Genomic DNA, 22,773 nt, shown 5'->3' with positions numbered 1-22,773 from the left:
ATGAGGAAAGTGGGAATGAAAGAGTTATTTTATAGAAGTTAAATGAAAGTATATAGAACTATGAAATCAATTCAGAAAATTAAGTTATTTATTTAACAGCCATCTTCAAATTTGATGAGAATCTCATTTTTGAAAGAAAACAATATGGGCCAACAAAACGGGCTTTGCTTTGTTCTCGTTGTTTTGCAAGAACAAAAGTAATGACTGTCCGATTAATAAACTCATTTGGTTCTTCATTGTATCCAAACTGCCTTGCAGTTATAGATGATAGGGATATTGCATATCCTTGCGGAAAATTTGTAAGTATTTATTCATTAAAAACTTCCAATGATCTAACAAGCAATGAGAACCATCAAGAGTTTTTCCGCGTAAGCAACAGTAATAAGCCAATAAGGACACTTGTTGCATCTCCACAGTCTTCAAGATTCAAGATGCTTGCTTACGCACAACAAGAATGTTTGAAACAACTTAAATTTTGAGTTTTATTTTTTTTATCCGATAATTCGTAGCAAATATCAAGTGGAGCATAAGCGTTATTCCAGACTGGACCAATCCTTCACGTAAGCTTCGAACTCCTTTGATCGTTGAATGTCAGAATATTACAACGTTGACTTTTTCTGGAGATTCTCGTTATTTGATGTGTTTAGCCAAACTCACTGTACGAGAATCCATTCTTACTGTTTGGAGAATAGACTCTGGAACAATGACAGCAAAACAAGTTACTTCTTTAAAGTTGGAAAATCCAGGAGCAATTCTTCAAGCTTGTTTCCATCTGCTTGACTCCAAAACCATATACATTTGTGGAGAACAATTTTTCAGAGTGTTAAAATTGGATGATACAATCATTAAATCTATTCCAGGGGCGTTTGGAACTAAAAATCTGAAAAATTACACATCAATGGCTTGGGTATCTGCTTCTCGCCTGATTGTGGGAAGAGACGATGGAATTCTGGAATTGGTAGAATCTAACGAAGTTAAAGGAATATGCGGAAGAATCGAAGGAGGAGCAATTCCTCGCAAGATTGTTCCAACAATGCGTGGTTTTTGCGTCATAGTCGATGGGGGTTGTGTTGTCTCCTTTGAAAATTCTGTTGCGTCGTCAACAGATCCCGTAATGGAAGGAGACCATTCCCTGTTAAATAGCAGCCTTACTGCATCTGCATCTGCATCTGCATCTTCAATTTCGAATGACACAGGAATGATGAACTCTTCCTCAGACATCAGCCTTCTTTCTAACAGGCCTTCATCAGCACAGACTGAGTATCGCGTGATGTCGACGTTTGTGCTGTCTGGCTGCGAGATTGTGGATGCTTCTATTCTGCAGCCTAACTCTGGAATCATCTGCATCGCCACTTCCAAAGGGCAAATTCTCCGCGGAGATATGAACCCGACACGCTCGGCAAACACGGGCATAACTATCTCTTCCCATTTAATGTCTACCATTTCACTTCCTTCAATTACTTCCTCTTCTTCCTCAAACTCCCTCGACTCTTCTTCTTCTTCTTCTCCCTCCTCCAATGCCAATTCTGTACTCACCATTACACCATCTCTTTCATCTTCAAACACTTCTCCTTCACAAAATGGCCTGATTTCATTTGGGCCAGTCACTTCGCCTCTTTACACCGCAGTTTCCTTCCGCGCTCGATCAAACGCTGGAACCTCTTCATCTTCTTCTGCATCAGCTTCTTCTTCGACCTCATCATCATCATCATCATCTTCTTCTTCTTCTTCGGATACACCTTTCAACTCACTTCGCACTTCAGCTTCAGTCGAGCCGCTTCTCCCTCTTGTCACAGACATCATTCCCCAATGGCACAGAGGGGCTGTCATTTCTGCCTCTCGTGCTGTTCTTCGCTCGGTGTGTGTCACAATCTCCTCTGATGGCAGCGCACGCGGCGTCACTTTCCCAATCATTTCCTCTTCGCATTCTCTCGCAACGTCTTCTTTTTCTTCTTCTTCTGCTTCTTCTTCAACATCTTCCTCCGCCTCATCTTCGTCCTCATCCTCCTTTTCTGCTCTTTTGTTTGCCACATCCCTTTCTGAATCAGGGGGTCCTTTGACATGTGTCTCAGTTCATCCCACGGGTCATTTTGCCCTCATTGGCCAAGAACAACACTTAGGCATCTACAACATCTTGCTGGACGGCCTGTCGCAGCAGGTGGGGCGGCAGTACTCTTCTCTGCGCGGCTGCCGGACAGCTGTCATCTCAAATGGCGGGCACCGCTTTGTGGCATCAATCTCGCAGGTGGTGCAGGTGTACGACTTCTGGGCAGGGCAGAGCGTGGGGGTGCTTGCGGGTGGTGTGGTGGCTGGGCATTCAGGGCGGGTGTTGCACGCAGCGTGGAGTGGAGATGATTCATTGTGCATCACAACGGCAGCTGATGGGTGTGCAATCCTGTGGGACATGAGCACTTACACGTCTACGCGCCTTGTGCAGCTGAAGATGGCTATTCCTGATTTCCCAGCTGAACAGTCGAAGCCAAACACATCAGACAAGAAGCAGAAGACGGCTGGTTCATCTGCAGGCTCCTCTTCATCATCATCGCAATCGTCCTTGCAGTCAACATTCTCAGCATCAGCAAACGTGTATGCGACAGCACTGGCACATACAAGCGACTTTTCGAGCTTCTTTTTCGGATGCAACGATGGCCGTATTCGCGTGTTTGACAGTAGCCTGATGCCAACATATGCATCGATCGATGTGGAAGAGAGCGATATTTCTGCGATGGCGCTGACACCAGACGAGGAGATGCTGATTGTTGGCTGTGCAGATGGCACAATGAAATTCTTCCGTCTGCCGCTGAGTGACACAGTTTCTCCGACAGCATTCTCCATCCACAACAGCAGAATCACTTCCATCATCACTGCATCGCTACGACCAGGCAATCAGCCAGACCGCCAGCATGGCAGCGATGGCAGTTCAAGTGGAAGCAGCAGCAGTGGAGGTGCGAAGAAGAACAAGAGCGGGCAAAGAAAGAAGGAGCCTGTGCAGATGATGAGCTGTGCAGCAGACGGGACAGCGCTTGTGTTTGAGCTGCAGATGGGGAGTGAGGATGATCCGATGGATCTTGTTTTGTCTGTTGGGCAGAAGCAGCACGAAGACAGTTTGGAGGCGCTGGAGGCGAGTGAGCCTGTGGCAGTGGGGAAGAAGAGAGAGAGAAGCGGCGAAGGAAGCAAAGACAGCGGAGGGGAGCTGGAGTGGGCAGAAGAGGTGCAGGTGAGTCGGATGGCGTATGACACGACGATGAAGGAGCTGGAGAGCATGGAAGAGAAAGTGCACAAGGCTGATCTGAACTGGAAGGAGAAGAGAAAGCGGATGGCAGAGGACAGCCAGGCGACGATTGCAGCGATTGAGAAGCAGCACGCGAAGATCATTGACGACCAGATAAAGCGGCTAAATCTGATGAAGATGGAGACGAAGGAGATACGAGAAGCGAAAAGGAAGGAGAAGAACGACATTATCGAGCAATATGCCTCGATGAAGCAACGATTGGATGTGCAGGCAGCACAGCGGCTGGAGCATCTGTCGCAGACGCTGGAGAGTGTGGAGGCAGAGAAGAAAGAGCAGGCGATTGAGTGGGAGAACAAGATGAGGGCGCTGGGAGAGACGCATGCGAAAGAAATGGCTGAGATGAAGCGCACGTTCAGTGAAGAGATCAAGCAGCAGCAGGAGGAGTGTGTGAGGCTGGCGGCAGAGATCGAAGAAGTGCTCGAGGCAGACGAGGCAGACCGGTTGTTCACGATGGACACGGGGGATGTGGCGCTGCTGAAGTGCCAGACGGAGCTGGAGGCGCGTCTGTACAATGAAAAGCAGAGAGCAGAGATGCGGCGAGCGGAGAGGGCAGAGGCGATGGCGGTTGTGGCGGCGAAGAAGCAGAAGCTGGCGGAGGCGAAGGAGCGGTGGGAGGAGCAGGTGAGGGAGCATGGGCACTTGTCAGATGTGGCAGAGGAGATTGAGGCAGAAATAGCAGCGCTGAACAAGGAGAAAGTGGAGAGGGAGGAGACGGTGAAGGACAAGGCATTCAGAATTGCTGATCTGAAGGAGAAGAACCAGGAGCTCGAGAAATTCAAGTTCGTTCTGGATTGGAAGATACAGGAGCTGAACACGAAAATTACACCCAGAGAAAATGAAATTGAGGTTTGGTTGAATAGTTTTTTATTATTTGAAAAGGAAAAATGATAATTTATTAAATTTGATGAAACATTAATACTATAATTTATTTGATACATTCATTTTTTATTTTATTTATTTTTATTTATTTCTTTCTTTATTTATTTTTTCTGTTTATTTCTTTCTTCTTCTTCCCTCAGAATCTGACGAACCAGATCATTGCGATGAAAGAAGAGCTGAGCGACTACGAGCAGAAGAAGACGCGTCTTTCAATGGACATTTTGGAGAGCCAGCTGTCGCTGACAGGGCTTGTGCAGGAGCTGTCGGTGCAGCAGCGGCGCCTGCAGACGACGGCCGACTATCAGCGCAAATTGGAAGGCGAGCTGAACGAATGCCTGCCACACCTGGACGACCCGAAGCAGCTGAAGGCAGACTTCATCCGCATCTACACAGAGTATGTCGGGCGCAATGCGCAGGGGCAGATGAAGAAAGGAGAGGAGATTGTCGGCAGCACCTCGCAGACGTTCTCTCTTCCCCCACCGATGGCAAAGACTGTTGCTGCCACACGGAGCATGCTGAACGAGAGGAAGAAGAAGGAGAAAGAGGCGAAAGAGCGCGAGCGCATTGCGAAGATGATGGAAGACGCTGAAAAGCGCGGCTCATTCACCAGTCGCGAGGGGATGTCACTGAGAGCCAGTTGGAGTGTGGGGCAGTACAACAGCAGGGGAAGCATGACGGAGAGAGGAAGGCAGCTTGATTCAGACAGCAGCAGCAATGGTCGTGCCATGCTATCACAATCACTGAGGAAGGAGAAGCTTTCTGGTTTGCCTCTGTCCAAAAGAGGCGCCTTAACAGAGCGGTCGACGAGCGAAGGGCGCAGCAGCAGCAGTCAGTTTGGCAAATCTGGCCCTCGCCCGTCGCTTTCATCCACTTTCAGTGCAGCCACGTCGCGTCCGCGTCCTGGCCAGCGTGGGGTGTTCCAGCGGCAGTCCATTGCGTTTGGGAGGGGCGATGCCAGAGCAGAGCTGATGATAGGCACCGAAGGGTCGGTGCTGCAAGGGACGAGTGCGGAGATGAGGGAGCACGAGCGGGCGAGGAGCCATGTGGAGAAGAACATCAAGCAGCTGCAGCAGCGGCTGGTGGAAGGGCGGATGGTGCAGCAGGGGGAGATTGCGCAGCTGATCAAGGAGAACATGACGCTGGTGAAGGAGATCAACGAGCTGAGGAGAGACATCTTCGACCAGGAAGAGGCAGAGAAGCGGCTTTTGGCGGAGAAAAGCGACGAGATGATGGAAGAAGAGCTGAAAAGCGCAATCAGCCGAAGAGATTCTGTCGGGACAAACGAAAACCACACACCGCGTTCTCCTGCTTCTTCTTCTTCTTCTTCTTCTTCTTCTTCTTCTTCTCTTTCTGCTTCCACTTCCTCTTTACGCTTATCGAAGAATTTATCCACTAGATCGCGATCCAACCTTCGTCCACATGCCAACAATGGAGAACCTTCCAGTTTATCATCATCGTCGTCTTCTTCTTCCCTTGCCTCTCCCAGTTCTTCCGGCGCTGACCAGCTTGTGCTTCTGTCGTCTGTCCAGCGGGAGCTCCTGGAGCAGGAAAGAGAGCTGAGCCACCTGCGGAGCCTGGTGAAGGAGGCAGAGGTGCATCATCGTGCAGAGCTGGAGCTGCTGAAGAGGCAGAGGTACAAGTGGAATGCATACGGGAGCACGTCCAATGCGTCTGATCTGAACGAGCTCGAAGACAAGCTGTGGAGTGGCAGTGAGACAGAGCGAGGTAAACAGGCTGGCAGGACTGTGCGAGCAGTGTCGACAGGGTCTGTCCACTCAGGAACAAGACTGCCTCCACTGCCTCCTTCCTCTGCACTCACTTCTCCCTCTCAGCAGCCTCCTGCTTCAGGCTCCTTTGGAACGTCTCCCACAAACGCGGCTGTGCCGCCACTCGACTTGCGTCCGCACAGCCATGGCTCGCGCCCTCGGCCTCTTTCACACACGTTATACCCTCAGAGCCAATTTGAGAATGCTGATGATAACGATTCTTCACCTCAATCTCTTTCACCGCCTCTGTTTGTTCATTCTTCTCTATTATCGCCTGAGACTCCCACCTCTCAACAATACAGTGATTTATCGCGCCCTGTTCCACCTGAAGGTGAGGCGCCTGCCAGATTCCGTCCATCTTCAAGGCATTTTGAAGAAGAAGCTTCTCTTTCTGGAAGAGCTGCAATTGTGTAGCCTTTTCTATTTTTATTTTATTTTATTTTGCTTTGCTTTGTTTTGTTTTGTATATTTGGTATTACCTTTTCGTTGAACTGTCATATTCTTTATGTGAAATAAAAATTTGGATGTTGGAGAGATTTTTTTTTTTTGCCTCCCAAAATTAATCTCAAAAGTGCTTCAAAAAAATAATTCATGGATTGTCAGCCTTCGAGCCTCACCTTCCCTTCAGAATTATTCGAATATAATGATCTGGAATATGTATCTCATCAGAAAGAAAAAAAGCATCGAACAATAACTGAAGATGCCTTTTTTACAAATCTTTCTCTTATTGCTTGTCCTACAATTCCAACTCGTTTGAATAAATAAAATCTTTAATTTTTTGAACAATAATTTAACTTTAGTTGGACTTTCTTTTCCACCAACTGTTTGTTTACAAAATAATTTGATTTTTAAAATTTATTGATCAATTCAATATTTCAGTCCCTATTCCATTATATTCATGAAAAGGCAAGCGAAAAACTGAACGAAAAGAATATCTTGCAATTAAAAATGAAATTTACTGGTCCAGAGCTGCTTTTTATTGGCTTACTCATTCAGGAATATGCAGCTGACATCTTGTTTGCTTCAAGGCGTCAAAGTGTGTCTCAATTAAATTTCATTATTATAAAAATATTTTTTCAAAGTTCCTATGGTTGAATACTCATGCCCTCGTTGCTTTTCTAGAATTCTTAAAATTCGAAACACATCCTCTTCGTCAATGCTCAACAAGAAAAAATTGTCACTGAAACAAAAATCGCTTCTATATTATCGTAAGTCGACACCACCTATGGAAATGGAAGTTGCTTGCGTTTCATGTGGTCATGGAGCGCAAATATCGTCGTTTTATTCTTCATTAAACTTTAGAGAACCACCTGTTCATAAAAAGCATAAGGATAAAGATGAAAGAAACGAAAAAAATGATAAAGACGACAAATTAATAAAAATTAAAAGTAGAGAGAGCAAATCAATCAAGAAGCTTAAATGAAAAATCACTAATGAATTTCTTGAAATTTCTCTTTTCATAACAAAATGTTATATGAATCTCCAATTTCGATTCAGAAATGTATTCCTAATGGAAAAAGAACAGTAACTTTCTGATGATGCGATCCAAAATCTCAAATTTATTTGAAGATAGATTAACTCCTTCAAAGTTCATGGTAAATTGTGATTTTTTACTTTGATTTGTATTTTTTTTTATTTCTTGTGACAAATAGAAAAGATATTACTTCAAAGATTTTGAACGATTTTTAAAAAAAATGATGAGCAATATGCTATATATTCATAATATACCAATACCAAGCATCATTCATTTGAAATAAAATCAAAATAATTTTTTGTTTTTATTAAATTTTGTAAATAATTTAAAATTTTTACAATTTTTTAACAGAAATATTATAATCAAGAGTATTTCTTTCAAATTTCATTTCTCTTTTATACACATCTTAATTGCAGCATTTTTAAACCTGTTATTATCTCACTTAATCTCGCAATAGTAAAAAGATCAAAATTGACATGAAACAAATATTAGGATTGTGATCAATAACCTTGGAGTTATTTGACAATTCCAAAGTTTTGTTACAATTAAATGCCTAGTCATTCAAAATCTAAGCAGAAAAAAGACAAAAAGGAGAAGCCAGAAGATCCACTTTTGAAACTTGCAAAAACTCAGAATTTTACTGTTAATCTTGAAAATGATCTTCAAATATTTGGTGGAAAATTGCCATACTTGAGCCAAGGAGCAGGAGGAAATGAAGAAGAAGAAAAAAAGGTTGCCATGGCAATTTTTAAGCGAATAAGTACAGACAAGCACGAAGAAGAAAAGGTACAAGGAACTTCGGATTCTGAAACGAGCGATTCGGAATCAGAAAAAGGAAAAGGGAAGAAAGACAAAAAGAATATGAAAACAATGAAAAAACAGCAAGCAAAGGAGGCGAAAAAGAAAGAAAAAGCTCTTTCTGAATTAGAGAAACTTGAAATGAAAAAGTGGGAATATGACGAAGATAAAGAAGATGATGAAAAAGATAAAGATGGAGAGAAGAAGAAGAAGAAGAAAGGAAAGGATTCAAAACGAAGCAAAAAAGAGCCAAGAACAAAGAAAATGGTAATTGAAGAATTGACATTTATTGATAGTTTGCTTGATGAAAATTTATTAGGAGAGGAGTTTGTAACTGGAGAATTTCTTGAAAAAGATAAAGGTGTTAAAAGAGATGAAAATAAATCAGCAGATTCCGAAATGCTAAAAGATGATGTGGTTGCATCAACAGATTCAGAAGTTTTGAAGAAAGAGGAAGAATCTGCTTTCAAAAAAAGAAAGAAGGCCATTGTCTCTATTCTTAAAAAGAGGAAGAAGAAGCGCGGAAAGAAGAAGCATAGCGATTCCGAGTCTGATTCTCTTGAGAGCTCAGAAGAAGAAAGTGAATCCGAAAGTGATAATGAAGACAAAGATTTGTTTGGAGAAGAGCTTGGAGAAGGAAAATCGAAAAAGAAGAAAGGAGCAAAGGGAGCAGTTGGAGGAGTTGGGGTGGAAGGCGGATCGCTTGCTACAATTGCTACACAACTGATGCGAATGATGGAAGAGTCAGCTGCTGGGCTGAAACGAGTTGCGTTCAAAGACATTCATGTTGGTGACGTTTATCTTTTGGTATCTTCACCATCGCAGCGTCTTTCAGCGCATGTTTTAAGCTCTTCCATGTCTTTACCCAAATCAGCAAACAGTCAATCATCGTCTTCATCAGGCGAATTTACTTCACCTCTTACTGGCGTTGTTGGCCTGCGCTGCAAAGACGGTACTGTTGGTTGCTTGTGCCGTGTGATTGGGCTTAGTGGAAAAGATGCGCCAGGTTCACCAGAAAGAGTATTTGTTTCAGGACGTAATAACGAAAGAGGGCTAAGCGTGTGTGAGTGGGTAGGTGCCGAGGATCTGCGTGCCTTTGCACTCCCAATTGACGCATCAGTCGGTGCAGCAGACGAAAATTCAGATATGTCCATTCCTCCTCTAACCCGTGCAGGAGATCCTTCAACCGATGGTGCATCTGCTTTTATGACCCGTTCGATACAGCTACTTCTTGCAGAGCATGCTCTTAATCAGCGCATTGCAAAGGGAATTGTTGTGGCTGTGCTTGCAAACTCTCCTCGTACGAAGCCGTTTCGCTGTGGAGAAATTTGCGACGAAGCCACGCTTTACGCCTTTTTAAGGCACAACTTTTCTGGTGTGGTGTTTATTGACCTATCGCGAACATTGCATCAAATTGTTGGAAGGAAGACTTTGTGTGGTGACAGCATGCGTGCAATGGAAGTGGGTGATAGCAGCAAGAAACAAAGAGAGAGAAATCTTTTTGTACAGCCAGCAACAGACGAAGAGAGCATCATGGCTTTAACAAGGCGTGTTGGATGGTGGATGGCAGATGAAATCACCAGCGGGTGCGTTGCTGGAAAAGTGCTTCAGACCATTTCATCCGAGGGACGCGAATTTGCCGTTGCCAGAAAAGCAGAAATTACAGCAGCGAAGAAGTTGTATGGATCTCTACCAAATGAACAAGTTAATGCTGCCGCAGAGCTTGTTGATGGATGGGGCGATGGATGTCTGTCATTTTTGCTGAGATGTCTGCTGACCATCTTGCGATCTCCTGCTGCTATTTCAGAGGCAATTACAACAACAGAAACTGCTGAATTGAAAGGAATAATTCCAAAGGGAGACACCTGGAAAGACGACACTTTGGAAGAAGACAGTTCGCTTTCTTCTTCTGCTTCTTCATCTATGAGTTCATCAACAAAAATCGATGATAAGAATCAATCCGAAAATTCTCATGAAAGACAAAGATTGATTCCAATTCCTTCATTCAGCACGAGCATTGTTTCCAAAGGGAAAGGAATGAAAGAAGGTGGAGTGTTTACTTCAGGAACTCACCTGCTGAAGAATATGGTTGTGATGGAAAGTCGGCATCCTCTAAAGGACAAAGTCAATGTGAGTGAAGAGCTGCGTGTCACTGGTGCTAGCGGCCTGAAGATTAAGTTTGATAGGAGATGCAGCACTGAACAAGGCAAAGATAAATTGCGATTCATCAATGTTTCTGATGGGAAGGAGCTGAAAGTACTACACGGAACAGAAGGATTCCAGTCATTTGTGATTGCTGATGTGGATCGTGTGCTATTCAAGTTTGAGAGCTCTGGTGGAAGCGATGAATGGGGATACAAGTTCTTTGTCACGGACGCAGAGGGAGAAGGAGGGATTGGAAGCGGAGAGGCTGTTGAGGAAAGTGGAGGGGCAGGTAAACCTCTTCGATGGAAGAGATTTGTGAGTGAGCTTGGGGAAGGATGCGGAATGAACGAAGAAGGTGATGACGAAGGATCAGATGCAGATGAGTCAAATGACAAGCATAAAGGCTCTCTTGAGCTTGCCATTTGGATCATCCAGCTCCTTCTTTCATTGCCATTGCGTGGATGCGAAAAACCACGCGAATCGTCTGCATGTTCGTCATCGTCGTCTTCAGCAGCAGAAGCCATGGATGGTGTGTGGATAGATTTGGCTCCGTTGATAAGCCCATTGATGAGCGTAGTGACTGTTATGAACGGAAAGCATCCACTTTACAAAGTGTTTGCTCTACTTCTCAACCATCTTCTTCTCAGATGGTGCGAATGCCGTGCTGGAAGCGTTGTGAGTGAAGATGAAATTGACAATCAGAAAGCTGAGCAAGTTAGAGCTCCATGCCTTTCATTAAAGGGATTCCCAACTCGTCAAATCGAGGAATTTATTTCAGAAGTCGGAATGGAGGAAGAAGAAGACGACGACGATGACAGCGATTCTTCTGATTCTGACTCAGAGGAAGATGATGATGAAGGTTCAAAAAGAGACGTTGACTTATCTTTGCCTCATGCTGTTACACTTTTGGAACTGAAGGCAGTTATGATTAGGGCATATAAAGTGCGAAAGCTGATTCTGAAATTGAGATCTTCAGAGGAAGAGAAGGTATTAAAAGAAAGTGAAGTGACCAAAGGATTGATGGGAGTCGAAGAGAAACCTACAGCAGCGATTGAAGGCGCGATGAGTGTCGAAGCTCCAGCAGAATCAGAGGCGCCTTTGTCATTGCAGAATTACGGAGGAAACCTTGGCAGACTGACTGGAACTGGCCGAGTAAGGGACGAAGAATACGAACCACTTGACACAACTGCTCTATTCTCTCCATCATCGAACATTGGACTTTTCCAGAGGCTGGAAGAGTACATGTCTTTCTTCCTGAACACACGCGGTGTGCAGCCTGATCTTGTGTGGGAAGGAGTTCTCGATGCTGCCAAGAGAATTCGTGCTGAATCAGAGCATCCTTATTCGCAAAATGGGTGGAAGATGAAAGTTGTGTTCCCTGGTGCCAAAAAGATCACTGCTTCATTTGACCAATCCACCAAAGTCGACAAATCGAGAGGCCACTGCGTAGTGGTCAGCAGCACCGGCTTCGGAATGTCGGAGAAAGGGAAGCACAGCGAAGGACCGTTCGAGCTGAAGGTGAACGGATCAGAAATCTACCTCCGTTTGGAGACACACAACAGAGAACCGAAAAGCAGCGAACGCAACTACGGTGTGAAAGGCTGGGTGACAGCTAAGTTCCCTGAAAAAGCTGAAAGATCGTTTGGAAGGACTCTTATCCCATGCATGAGGAGAATTCACGGCATCTTTGCAGACAGGCATCTGTGGAACATTGAGCTGGACAGCTGCATTGTGGATCTTGTAAACAGAGCTGTGAGAAGATTGAAAGTTTCGTGGGAAGAAATTGGAATGAAAGATGTGATTGAAGAAGCAATGGAAGTTTTCCAGACTGGAAGTCAAAGTGTCAACACTGGATTTTCAGCAACAGATACGCGGAAGCAAGAGAAAGACAAGAGAACAGGCCGATCTGCTTCACCTGGGCCTCTTTCGCTTTCTCCTCCTCCGGCTTCTGCAGATTCAGAGAAGCGCCGCTCACAATCACCTCCCCCTGGAAGATCAGTGTCGCCTCCTCCATTTGCCAGAGGATTGGCTTCTGTGTCACCTGCACCAAGTGCTTTCGGGTTCTACGGTTCTGGAACATCGCCAGCACCTGCATCACCATCTCCAATCCCTGTTAGCGCTAAAAGCTTCCCTTCATTCAAGACACGTACAGTTGATCCATCTCTTGTTCTTACCCAACTCACATCTCACAATCCATCCACAACTCCATATGCTCATTTGAATTTGGACACATGCACAAAAGTTGAGCAGGATCTTACACCTCAATCATTTGAAGCATTTGCTTTTGAGTCCTCAGCCTCCTCTACATCTTCATCTTTATCAGATGGATTAGAATCCTCAGCAAAGGAAGGTGAAAGCGATGAGTTAATACGCGATCCATTGTGTATTCACCCACTCTCTGTCAGGCTTTCACTTCTGTTCAATTTGAACAACGTTGTTTCAGAGATCTTTGAGACTCTTCCATTGGCATCTTTAAGCTCATCTCTGCAATTCATGGGAATGCTAAAGTCGTTCCGAAGTTTGCTGTTCGTTGCTATTAAAGAGAAAATATGGGAAGAACGATTAAATGCCTGCTATTCATCTAAATCAGCACCCCATATCCGTGTGAACAGAACACTTCGAGGAGCGAGTGCGAAAGGTGGAACTATCATCAAGAACTCCTTGTTTGTGCAGGTGATGGAAGCGCTCCGCTCGCACATTGCAGCTGGTACCATTGGATCTCGCGACTACGCATTCAGAGTTGATTTCATAGGAGAAGGAAGTACTGATGCTGGTGGGCCATATCGTGAATGCTTATCTGATATGGCATCTGAATTGCAACAAGTCCAGGAGAGTTCAACAGGATCTGATGGAGAAAGCGGAAGAAAGAAAGGAGGGCGTGGAATGATTGACATGAGCAATGTGAAAGGAGGCACTTCGTGCAAGCTTCCTCTTCTTCGTCCTTCAGCAAACAGAGCCGGAGATGTGGGAACTGATCGGGAATGTTTTGTTATGAACGTTTCAAACGACGAAGATGAATGGTCGAAGGGAACTGAAAATAAAGTTGAGAAGATGCTGGGAGGAGATAAAAAGAAGAAGAAAGGCAAAGGAAAGAAGGGAGAGGAAGATAAAACTACAGCCATAGGTGGATCAGGTGGGCGTGTTGTTAGAGAAAGCGATTTGGATTCAGAAGCAATGCCTCTTAGGAAAGTGGAAATGTTGCGTTTCCTCGGATCATTGATGGGAATACACATTGTTACACGCAACCCAATGAATGTGATGTTGGGCAAAACAGTGTGGAAGCACATTGCTGATGAACAGCCAACTCTGAATGATTTGGAGAGCGTAGATGAGATGTTCGTGCGTTTGATGCGTTCTGTGAAGCGCTGTACCAATCCAAAAGAATTTGCATATTATGGCTTGGAGTGGAATGTGCTGTCTACTGATGGAAAGACTACTATCGATCTTTCACAGCATAAACCATTGCGTGCCCACTCCTCTCCTCAAGTTGGAGGCAGCAGCGGAGGTGCTTTTGAAGAAGTTGCATTTGAAGATAGAGAAGCGTATTGCGCTGCAGCTGAAGCTTACCGTCTCAGAGAAGGTGCTGCAGAAGCTGCAGAAATACGACGTGGGTTGCTGGCTGTTGTGCCAGAAGAAATTCTTATGCTTGCGACAGGAAAAGAGTTGGAATTCCTCACCTGTGGTGACGGAAGGGTGACAGTGGAAGATTTGAAGAAGATCACTGTTATGTCCGGCTTCGATTCAACTCCACAGCTGGTGAGATACTTCTGGGATGCACTTTCTGAACTTAGCAATTTGCAGAGACAATTGTACCTTCGATTTGTGACAGGAAGAAGCAGACTTCCACCAATCGTTGAAGGACATATTCCACGCGGACTTGAAATTAAAGTTACAATTATGGGTTATTCTTCATCTCGTTCAAATGTTGATGGTACAATGCCTGAAAGTCACACGTGCAGTCAGCATCTTGAATTACCTCGCTATTCATCAAAGGATATTCTTAAAGAAAGACTGATCTATGCAATCACCAATTGTGTGTCCATTGATACTGACTTCACTGCAAGTGGCGGGTATGAGGTTGATGCTGATGAGGAAATGGATTAGAGACTTTACATGATAATTCAAAAATAAATTAATTAATTAAATGTTTGCATTGAGAAGTGTTGCTTAAAGCGTTTTTAAAATTAAAAAAGACCAATTACTGAGAAATCGAAAAAATGTTGCTGTTGTGCGAGTTGCATTTATTCTTTTCGTTTTGACAATTGCATTTTTTTTTAATTATCCAAAAGAAATTTCATAAAATAATGTTTATTTTTTGTTTTTTTATCACAATTTAAAAAAGAAAGAGAAAATTGATAATCGTTCAAACTTCGATGATTTTGAAAATAAGCAGTAATTATTGGAAATGTCTGTTCAATTTTATTCATTACGTCCAATAGTTGCGAAGAAAATTTTGTTGGAGATGAGAAATACTTTTATTTATTAATTTATTGAGCCTTATTCATTTGTAATTATATCTTTTGTGGCCCAAGCTAAAGAGATTAACTTGTTCAGGACGTGGTGGCCTGAATTGAAGCATGGCATAAAGTGCCTTTGTACTGATGCATCCTGATCGCCGCTCGGATCTAAAAGCACGCATCGCGCGACGATAAGTAGGCTGACTGAAATATGACAAATTAAGTGACGAAGGTAGTATCAAAGGGATAGCGCAATGTCTCCTTTTCAAGATTACTGAAACAGGAAGTTCGAAAGGTTCTACGAAATCATGATGCTGTTGTTGAAAAAAAGTCATTTGATCGTAAACCGGAAAAGTTTCCTGATCTGATGGAGAAATTGTTTTTATTAAAGGAGTGAGAAACAAACTTTCTCCTGTGAAAACATCTCCATTAAAATTTAGTGCATCTGAAGATGAAAAATATGAATTCTCTGGAAAGGGGTAATTCCAAAGAAGCTGTAATGTTGGTAAAAAGATTGACTCAAAATGATTTGCAAATTTTCCTTTCAAAGTATTCTTGTTAACTTTAGCGGTTTTTGAAATTGCACTTGAAGGCAAAACTTCATCTGAACAAGTTGGATGAGCTTCATAAAATGTGAATCGAGATCGTTTTGGTAAGGTATAATGAGGTGATTTGAAATTATTCGAAGAAGAATTAGAATCATATTTTAAAAAGTTTTGTGAATTTTGTTGGTAATGGATCGGTGGTCTTTGAGACTTTGTTGAAAATGAAGCCGGGATGAAAGAAGAATAAGATTGGTTGGCACTTCGTTCCTCCATGAAAGATGATCCAAAGGATTGAGTTGTTTGTGAGAGAGAAGCTCCAAGAAAATCTTCCTTATTGATGGTTTTATCTGTATCATTCAATGAAAGATTCGACTGGTCATCTGACCGAAAAGAATTCAAAACTCCAGATTGTGTTAAAATTTTATCAGCAAGTTCAATTTCCATTTCCCTTTTTATTTTCCTTGGTAAATGATTCCGATATGCTGATTGTTCATACAACTCTTTTTGGAGCTGCCATCTTCCCTTCTCCAATTGAGTCATTTTGGAAAGCCGCACCTGAAGTTCAATTTTTAGTTCTTGTTTGTTAATAGCCTTTTGCAAATGAAGCTGCTCTCCTTCTGAAAGATTAAGTGAAGAGGCATTTTTCAGCCGATTTTTCATTTCTTCAAGTGTCATTCCGCTTTTATCATCTCCGCTTTTCTCTGCTTGTTCCTGTTCTTTCAATTGCATACTCTCCTCTGCATCGTCCCACATGCTGCTTTCATCTGGATTCATCGGCCCTTCCTTCCTCACCCAATAGCCGAAATCTTTCTTAAATTGCTTCGCTTCGTCGATTTGCTTTTGAATATGTTTTTTCCTTCTTTTGGTAATCAGTTCATCAATCCGCTTCTCCGTCTCTGGATTTATTGAACTTGCTTCCTCAATAGATTGTTGCGATTTTTGTTCATTTTCTCGTGTTTGAGAATATTCCTTGTATAAGTTTTCCTTTGGTTGATTCGTTTTTTCTTGAAACTGCTCGAGTAAGTGTTCTCTTTGCTTCAACATCATTTCATCTTCCACTTTGTCAGCAAGCATCCATCGGCTTTGCATGCTACGTTCGCGAACAACGTGTAGCGCAGATTCTCTTGAACCATCTGGAACTCTGTTTAGTTCTTCTTCGATGTTTCTTCCATCGAGCAACTGCCAATTTGTGAGATTGTCAGATGATTCTAACATAACTTGATCCGATTTATGTAGTTGCACTGAAGATTCAGAATCTTTTCGAAATGATTCTTTAAGCTGTGGTGATGCAACTGAATGATATCCTCCTGATTTTGGTGCAAAATTTTCGAACGAACAAAATAAATCAGAAATAATTCTTTCTTTCTTAATTGCAAAATCGTTTTCAGTATCCAAACTTTCCGTTTGTAAATTATTATTTTTTGATCTCGTTTGTGTTTTCTTTGATAATGCAGCTTCAGTTTCGTGACTTTTGCTATTCTGAAGATGAAAACACTTTGCCTCTTCGTTTTCAAGAATTGATTTGCGGAAGGATGAAAACTCTGTTGAAGTGAAATGAGACGGAATTTTTAACTCTTGGTAATATGTTTTAGTATAGGAATCTTCTTTATTCTCTGATGGTGGAAAGCATCCGTCCATTTTGCAAAAAGTCTTTCCAATCAGCATTGGTTGAACTGAATAAAATTGCGATGAATATAGTGAAGGAAAATCGGTTTGTGAAGAATCACAAATAAATGTTTCGTTTGCGTTTGATTTTGTTTGTTTGTATTTTGGTAATACACTCTCATAAATATGACTTTCACTATTTTTTGGGATATGCGACAAAATACTGAGTTCAAATGCGACAGACGAGCCAATAATGCTTTCATCGTTTTTTATCCAATGCTCGAAATAATTAGAATTGTCGGTGTTATCAGTCTTTAAAATTTTGAAGAACAAATTTGAAATGAGGTGGCACCAAAAGTTAAAAGGCAAATCCCGAAAAAATAAATAAAAATTAATATGTTGTGTACTATGCAAACATTACTTTGATGCATTGTCTCTGGAAAACAAGTCAGACATTCACAATACAAAAAATAAAATTAAAACTATATTTAATATGGGATCAATTAAGAATCATTATGCGCATGGCCGAAAGGAGCGTACGAATCTTTAATCGTTTGTTTGCTTTTAAAGGACGGATTCCGGCAAAAATTGGTTGTACAATAGCCTGATCAGGTTGAATATCAAAATGAATGCTTAGCTCCAAAGGAGTCGAAGGAACATCGCATCCTTTTTTTCTCATTCTCTTAATTTTTCTATAGTTAAGCAAATGGTCATAATACCGTGGAAGAATTTCATTTTGATCTATTACCACATTTTTCGCAAAATGAATATCGGTTGATGAACCAGAATTCCGAAGAACAACAAAATAAGGAACTGTTTCGACCAGATGTTGAACTGTATCATCAAAGTCAAAATGATCCCCATGCAGCAAAGACCATTTTGAATAAGAAAGCAAAAAATGATCCTTTTGTTGTATTAACACAAATGAAGAAGAATAAAATGAGTGTCTCTCTGATTTTGAGGATAATTTATTTAATTGAGAGCTTAAAGAGGAGTTACCAGCAGAAGATGACAAACAGGTTTGAGAAGAACTAAGTGAGTGTGCAGATTGCGTAGATATTGTTGAAGAACGGTCGCTAACATGTGAATGCAGAGAAGAGCCACGATGAGACGAAGGAGATGACACAAGTGAGCCGTTTAAAAATTTATGTGATATTTGATATTTTGAGTGGTGTTTCGAAAGCGAGCGAGACTCTGCTTGGTCGTTTGAGACTGGCGTGACTACGAGAGACGGTTGCGTTGGGGTCAGGTCGCCGTCTTGCTGTTCGACCATTAACGGAGCAGGTTTTTCAAATTTCGCTGTTAAAGGCGAAGATGCAGATATTTCAGTTACTTGAAAAGCAGATGGGTTTGAATGATTCTTTGGAACAAGGTCTGAATCCTCGTTTTTTGGTAGTGTTTTCAGAAATCGTTGCAAATCTGTTTGCTCAGATTTCAGCTTTTTTTCCTGTAATTTCCGTTCTCTCTTCAAAATTGCTGCTTCGAGAGCTTCTTTTTCTTCATTTTTCATTGCATTAATATCAGCATCGCGGAGCTTGTTTTTCATTTCTTCCAAAGTCTCATGCTCTTTTCCATGTAAAATGTCCTCGTTTTCAATTGCCTCTTGTTTGATGTGTATCTTTTTCTCTGCTTCATTCCACATCTCTTTCTCTTCTTGATCTGAAATCCACTCCTTCCTCACCCAAACTCCATACACTTTCATAAACATTCTCGCATCTTTGATCTGTCTTTTAATAAGTGATCTCTTCTTTTTCCTAATCTTCTCCTTAATATCAAAATCACTTCTTGTGCCTTTTTCCTGCTTCGTTCTATTGACCTCAGCCAAAGAGGAGTATTCCTGTGTCTGTTGAGCAAACTCTGCGTCCTGTTCTTCCCACTGCTTTATCATGTGCTTCTTCGAAGATGTCAGAATAGCTGACTGATGCCTTCCTTCCACTTCAAAGTCCACATCACGACTCAACGCAACCTTGTGCCTTGGCTGTGGCTGCCAGCGCGTGATGTTCTCCTCAAGTTGCGCATCAAGCTCACACGAAGTTGTTGATGGAGATGATGGTTGAGAAAGTGAAGAAAGGGATAATAACGGAGAAGGAGGAGATTTCGATGTTTCTTTGCGAGCAAAAGATAAGTTTTGTGAGTTAAGCAACGACGATGATTCCGAGGTGGACCCAGAAGGTAGTGAGATTGTCAAAGAATTGGCAGCTGTTGTGTCTGTAATTTTTAATGATTTCAAAAGTTCCTCGTAATTTTCCTGTTGATTCGTAATTGGTGATCCTTGTCTTTGTTTTTGATTTGCTTCGTTAACAAGTCTTAAATACTCTTTCCCAATATCCGAGATGAGGTGAAGTGAAGTGTATCTTTCTTCTTCTTTTATGTTGATGTCTTTATCAAATTGACTTTTATTTTCCAATTCAGCATTTTTCTTTTGTTTATCAAATTCTTTTGTTTCTATTCTTTCTTTTTCGTTTGCTTGATAGATTAATGGTTGTATGGCCTCCTGGTCTTCTGTTGCTTGATCAGTATTTGTATTAAAACTTGTTGGAGTCTCCTGAATCACAGGTAAACCTGATGCTTCGGATAATTCGCAGTTTTTCTCGGAATGAGACAAGGAAGGTTCTTCAGCAATTTTTTCATGTAAGGTTGTTACATCTTGTTGTCCAACAGAAGATTGAAAGCTAAATGGTAAAGAAGATACTGCTGAAACTGTCATTTCTGTGTTTTGAACATATCCTGAAGAGATATAGGTTGATGAAAAGGGAAAGCGTGATAACGTTGAATTTTTGGCAGTTGTAATAGTTGGACGACGCTGAGTTGCTTGATGGTGAATAATAGGTTTTGATGCAACAGTTTGCTCTTTGCGGTGTTTATCTAATTTATTCTTGAATCCTGTTTGGGATAAGCGTTGCTGCATCAAAATAGAAGGATCAGTTAATATTCTCATGCTTTCATTGCTAATTTGTTCGATTGAATAAGCATCTTGAGGGTGCTTTTATTGAAATATAATTCAATAAAAAGAAGAAAATTAATTTCATTCAAATTTAATTTTAGAAGTTGAATTAAAAAAATAAGCTTGCACATTGCTTTTAACAACAAAAGGTGCATACAATGCAATTTGTACTGTTCATCAAATCAATTCCAACGCTTTTTCTTAGTAATTCATATGGATTAGAAAAATTATTATACTTTGATTAATCAAAATTGCTTGAAATGAAAAAATTGGTTTTGAATTCATTTTAAATTGAAATTTTCATTTTTTTTTTTTTTTTGAAAATTAACTTTGTTTGGATGACTGAACAATAAATGTTGATAGTAAAATTACCTTTCAAAAAAAGAAGAAGAAGAAACCCTTCATTTACCAACAGATAAAATGTTATTCTACATACTCAATGTGAAAAATTCTTTGCTTGTCGTATTGTGATAACTGTTAAAAAAATAGGGTTCTTGAATATTTTGATTTGTGAAAATAAAATTGTTTTTGGCGAGGTTTAGGGTGCAAAGCTTTCTTTAAAGAACTTAAATGATTGGCCAGTTCACTTAATAATCTCAATGGAACAATGATTGGAGGGTTCGAAATAATTTCGATTCTAACCTGCGATTCTTGTTCAACAAAGGCCTGAACATCTTCTCCTCTTCTTTTCATTCTTCTCTTTATCTTTGGATTGAGAAAAGGATCGCTAAACCGATCGAACCACTCATCACGATCAAGCAAGACCACTTCCTCTGTTGTTGGTATTTCTTCTTCTTCTATGCAATCATTTAACACAGAGTATGGGCTGAGCAACTCTTCAAAATCGGAAACATGAATTTTTTCGCTTTGGAGAAAATGAAGCTTTGCTAAAATCTCTGAATTTGCAGAAGAAACTCTTTGTTCAGACGAAGGTATTTTAAAAGATAGGTTAGAAGCTTGTGCTTTAAGGATCTTATTATTTGGTTGTTTTGAGAAATGCATTGCAGTAGTAAATGTGCTCCCAACTGAAGAAATTTTATTACAAGGTGTTTGTAAATTAGGATCAAAAACAGATTCTGGTTCAACGGAAGATAATGTTTTCTCACTATTTTTCGATAATTCAAATGATGAACTGCATTCATTGTTGGTGAAGCCAACAGTACATGCGGAATCTTCTTCATTTCTTAGTATCTTTTTCATTTCTCCTGAGGAAATATCTCGTCTGTTATGCCTTGCAGCCCAAATCCAATCCCTCTGAAAAAAGGTTAATTCATCTTTTTGTATTTTCTTGTAAAGTTTCTGTTCTCTCTTCTTAATTTCTGATTTCAGATTTTGCAGGATTTCTTCTGTAGCCCCAACGCATTCAGCTTCCTTGAGCTCGCTTATTAACTCCTCAAGTGTCTTCTCCACTTTCCCTTCTGTTATTTCCTGTTCAGTTCTTTCTATTTTGATTCTCATCTTCTTTTCTGCTTCTTGCCACATTCTCCTTTCGCTCTCGTCCTGAATCCATTGCTTTCTCACCCACTCTCCAAATAGCTTCTTGTGTTGTTTGGCTTCTTTAATCTGCCGCTTAACAATCTCCTTTCTCAACCGCCTGGACTCCTCATCAAGATCAACGCCTTCCAAATTTCCTCTCACGAACATAGATGATGACAATGTTGGAGTATATTCTTTGATGAACTCGGCGTCTGCACTTTTCCAACGCTCGATCATCTCACTTTTGCGGTGCATCGCCACTGAAGATTGGCTCACTCCATCAACCTTGAAGTCAAAGTCATAGCACATAGCCGCTTGTGTCTCTGGTTGAGGCTTCCAGTGTGTGATGTTTTCTTCAAGTAGTTGATCAATTGAATTCTCGGACAAAGATGAAAGTGAAGGAGAACAGCGACCTTGTGATCTTGTAACTGAATCTACTGCTTCAACACTGTCTACAGTTATTTCAATTGGATTTATGTTTTTCGTTTTTGATTCCACAATCCTTGCTTGACTTTTTTTGAACTCATTGCACATTTCTGAATAGAACTCAAATGTTGTTTTTGAAAGAGCAAGAGGAATTGTCGAAGCAAAGCTAAGTAATTGAGAATGTTTGACCTGATCGATAACTGATAAAGAAGACTGTTGTTCTTTAATTGGGAAAGAAGATCTTATTTCGGCATCTTCTTTTTCTATTTGTTGATTGTCATGTTGTGGATCATACTTTAATACTTGATCATTCGTCATGTTCAATGAAGCATGATTTGTTTTGCAAAATGAGTGTTTCTTCATTTGCGTTGTTGGTGATGTAGTTTCTGATAATTCTCGAACTAAGCATTGATTACAAGATTGTGAATCACAATTGCGTGAAGCTTGTACGGAAATCTTTTCTAATTCGGTCGCAACAGACCGATAATTCGTTGATTGTTCAGTACTTTTTCGTTTTTGAGCTTCGAAATCCTTGAGTGTAAACGGAAGTGATGATGCGCAAGTTGCCTCATATGTTGAAACTTGTTTTTTATTTGAAGTTAAAGGATATTGACTTAATGAAGTCGTTTCTGGAAAATGATTTGTTTTCGAAAAAATGAAATATGATGGTTGCGACGTATAGCATAACGAAGAATGTGGAAATCTTGAAGGTTCGTGTGATTCTTCAAAGTGCGACATTTCATTATTTTCGAAGCAATTCTCATAAAATATAAAAATTATTCAATTTATCACAATTTATATTATTTTCAAAATAGATATATCAATAATTTAATGCATTTGCACAAACTTTTATCATGTTTTCTTCGACATTCTTCATTGTAATCTTTACACAAAGTCTTTTAACAGAACATTCTGAAAAATTATCATTTAGGGACAACAAATTTTTTTATATAAATATATACCTTT

The 22,773-nt window shown here is 41.1% G+C and overlaps 5 protein-coding genes across 5 annotated transcripts; 3 read left to right on the top strand and 2 right to left on the bottom strand.

Moving 5' to 3' along the window:
* Positions 1-200: 200 nt before the first annotated feature.
* MONOS_3463 (putative WD domain-containing protein) lies at positions 201-6,469 on the top strand (the record flags this gene model as incomplete). The annotated part of the gene is made up of 3 exons (XM_067873468.1): positions 201-456; positions 510-4,138; positions 4,312-6,469. 3 exons carry the CDS (start codon positions 201-203, stop codon positions 6,349-6,351), a joined length of 5,925 nt encoding a protein of 1,974 aa, XP_067721075.1. The 3' UTR covers positions 6,352-6,469.
* A 29-nt stretch (positions 6,470-6,498) lies between these two features.
* On the top strand, positions 6,499-7,604 carry MONOS_18151 (uncharacterized protein). Its single transcript, XM_067871142.1, has 4 exons — positions 6,499-6,688; positions 6,738-6,760; positions 6,817-6,973; positions 7,020-7,604. The coding sequence occupies exons 1-4, from the start codon at positions 6,529-6,531 to the stop codon at positions 7,358-7,360; spliced, it is 681 nt and encodes a 226-aa protein (XP_067721074.1). The 5' UTR covers positions 6,499-6,528; the 3' UTR covers positions 7,361-7,604.
* A 351-nt stretch (positions 7,605-7,955) lies between these two features.
* On the top strand, positions 7,956-14,701 carry MONOS_3464 (putative HECT E3 ubiquitin ligase). Its single transcript, XM_067873469.1, has one exon. The coding sequence runs from the start codon at positions 7,961-7,963 to the stop codon at positions 14,456-14,458; it is 6,498 nt and encodes a 2,165-aa protein (XP_067721073.1). The 5' UTR covers positions 7,956-7,960; the 3' UTR covers positions 14,459-14,701.
* Positions 14,652-17,450, bottom strand: MONOS_3465 (uncharacterized protein). Its single transcript, XM_067873470.1, has 2 exons — positions 17,378-17,450; positions 14,652-17,273 (listed from the first exon to the last, which is right to left on the bottom strand). The coding sequence occupies exons 1-2, from the start codon at positions 17,390-17,392 to the stop codon at positions 14,856-14,858; spliced, it is 2,433 nt and encodes an 810-aa protein (XP_067721072.1). The 5' UTR covers positions 17,393-17,450; the 3' UTR covers positions 14,652-14,855.
* Positions 17,257-22,736, bottom strand: MONOS_3466 (uncharacterized protein). The gene is made up of 4 exons (XM_067873471.1): positions 22,655-22,736; positions 20,548-22,566; positions 20,063-20,140; positions 17,257-19,944 (listed from the first exon to the last, which is right to left on the bottom strand). The coding sequence occupies exons 1-4, from the start codon at positions 22,682-22,684 to the stop codon at positions 17,461-17,463; spliced, it is 4,611 nt and encodes a 1,536-aa protein (XP_067721071.1). The 5' UTR covers positions 22,685-22,736; the 3' UTR covers positions 17,257-17,460.
* Between the last annotated feature and the right edge of the window lie 37 nt (positions 22,737-22,773).

The sequence above is a fragment of the Monocercomonoides exilis genome (assembly GCF_001643675.1).
Source record: "Monocercomonoides exilis strain PA203 chromosome Unknown scaffold49-690789, whole genome shotgun sequence".
Lineage (NCBI taxonomy): Eukaryota > Preaxostyla > Oxymonadida > Polymastigidae > Monocercomonoides > Monocercomonoides exilis.
This window is presented reverse-complemented; position numbering and strand designations above follow the sequence as displayed.

Coding starts and splice junctions, on each gene's coding strand:
- MONOS_18151 (XM_067871142.1), top strand. CDS start 6,529: ATGGATTGTCAGCCTTCGAGCCTCACCTTCCCTTCAGAATTATTCGAA. Junction 6,761..6,816: donor GACTTTCTTTTCCACCAACT/GTTTGTTTACAA, acceptor TCAATATTTCAG/TCCCTATTCCATTATATTCA. Junction 6,974..7,019: donor GTTTGCTTCAAGGCGTCAAA/GTGTGTCTCAAT, acceptor ATTTTTTCAAAG/TTCCTATGGTTGAATACTCA.
- MONOS_3466 (XM_067873471.1), bottom strand. CDS start 22,684: ATGAAGAATGTCGAAGAAAACATGATAAAA. Junction 20,141..20,547: donor TTGTTGAACAAGAATCGCAG/GTTAGAATCGAA, acceptor GATTAATCAAAG/TATAATAATTTTTCTAATCC. Junction 19,945..20,062: donor TGAACAGTACAAATTGCATT/GTATGCACCTTT, acceptor TTTCAATAAAAG/CACCCTCAAGATGCTTATTC.
- MONOS_3464 (XM_067873469.1), top strand. CDS start 7,961: ATGCCTAGTCATTCAAAATCTAAGCAGAAAAAAGACAAAAAGGAGAAG.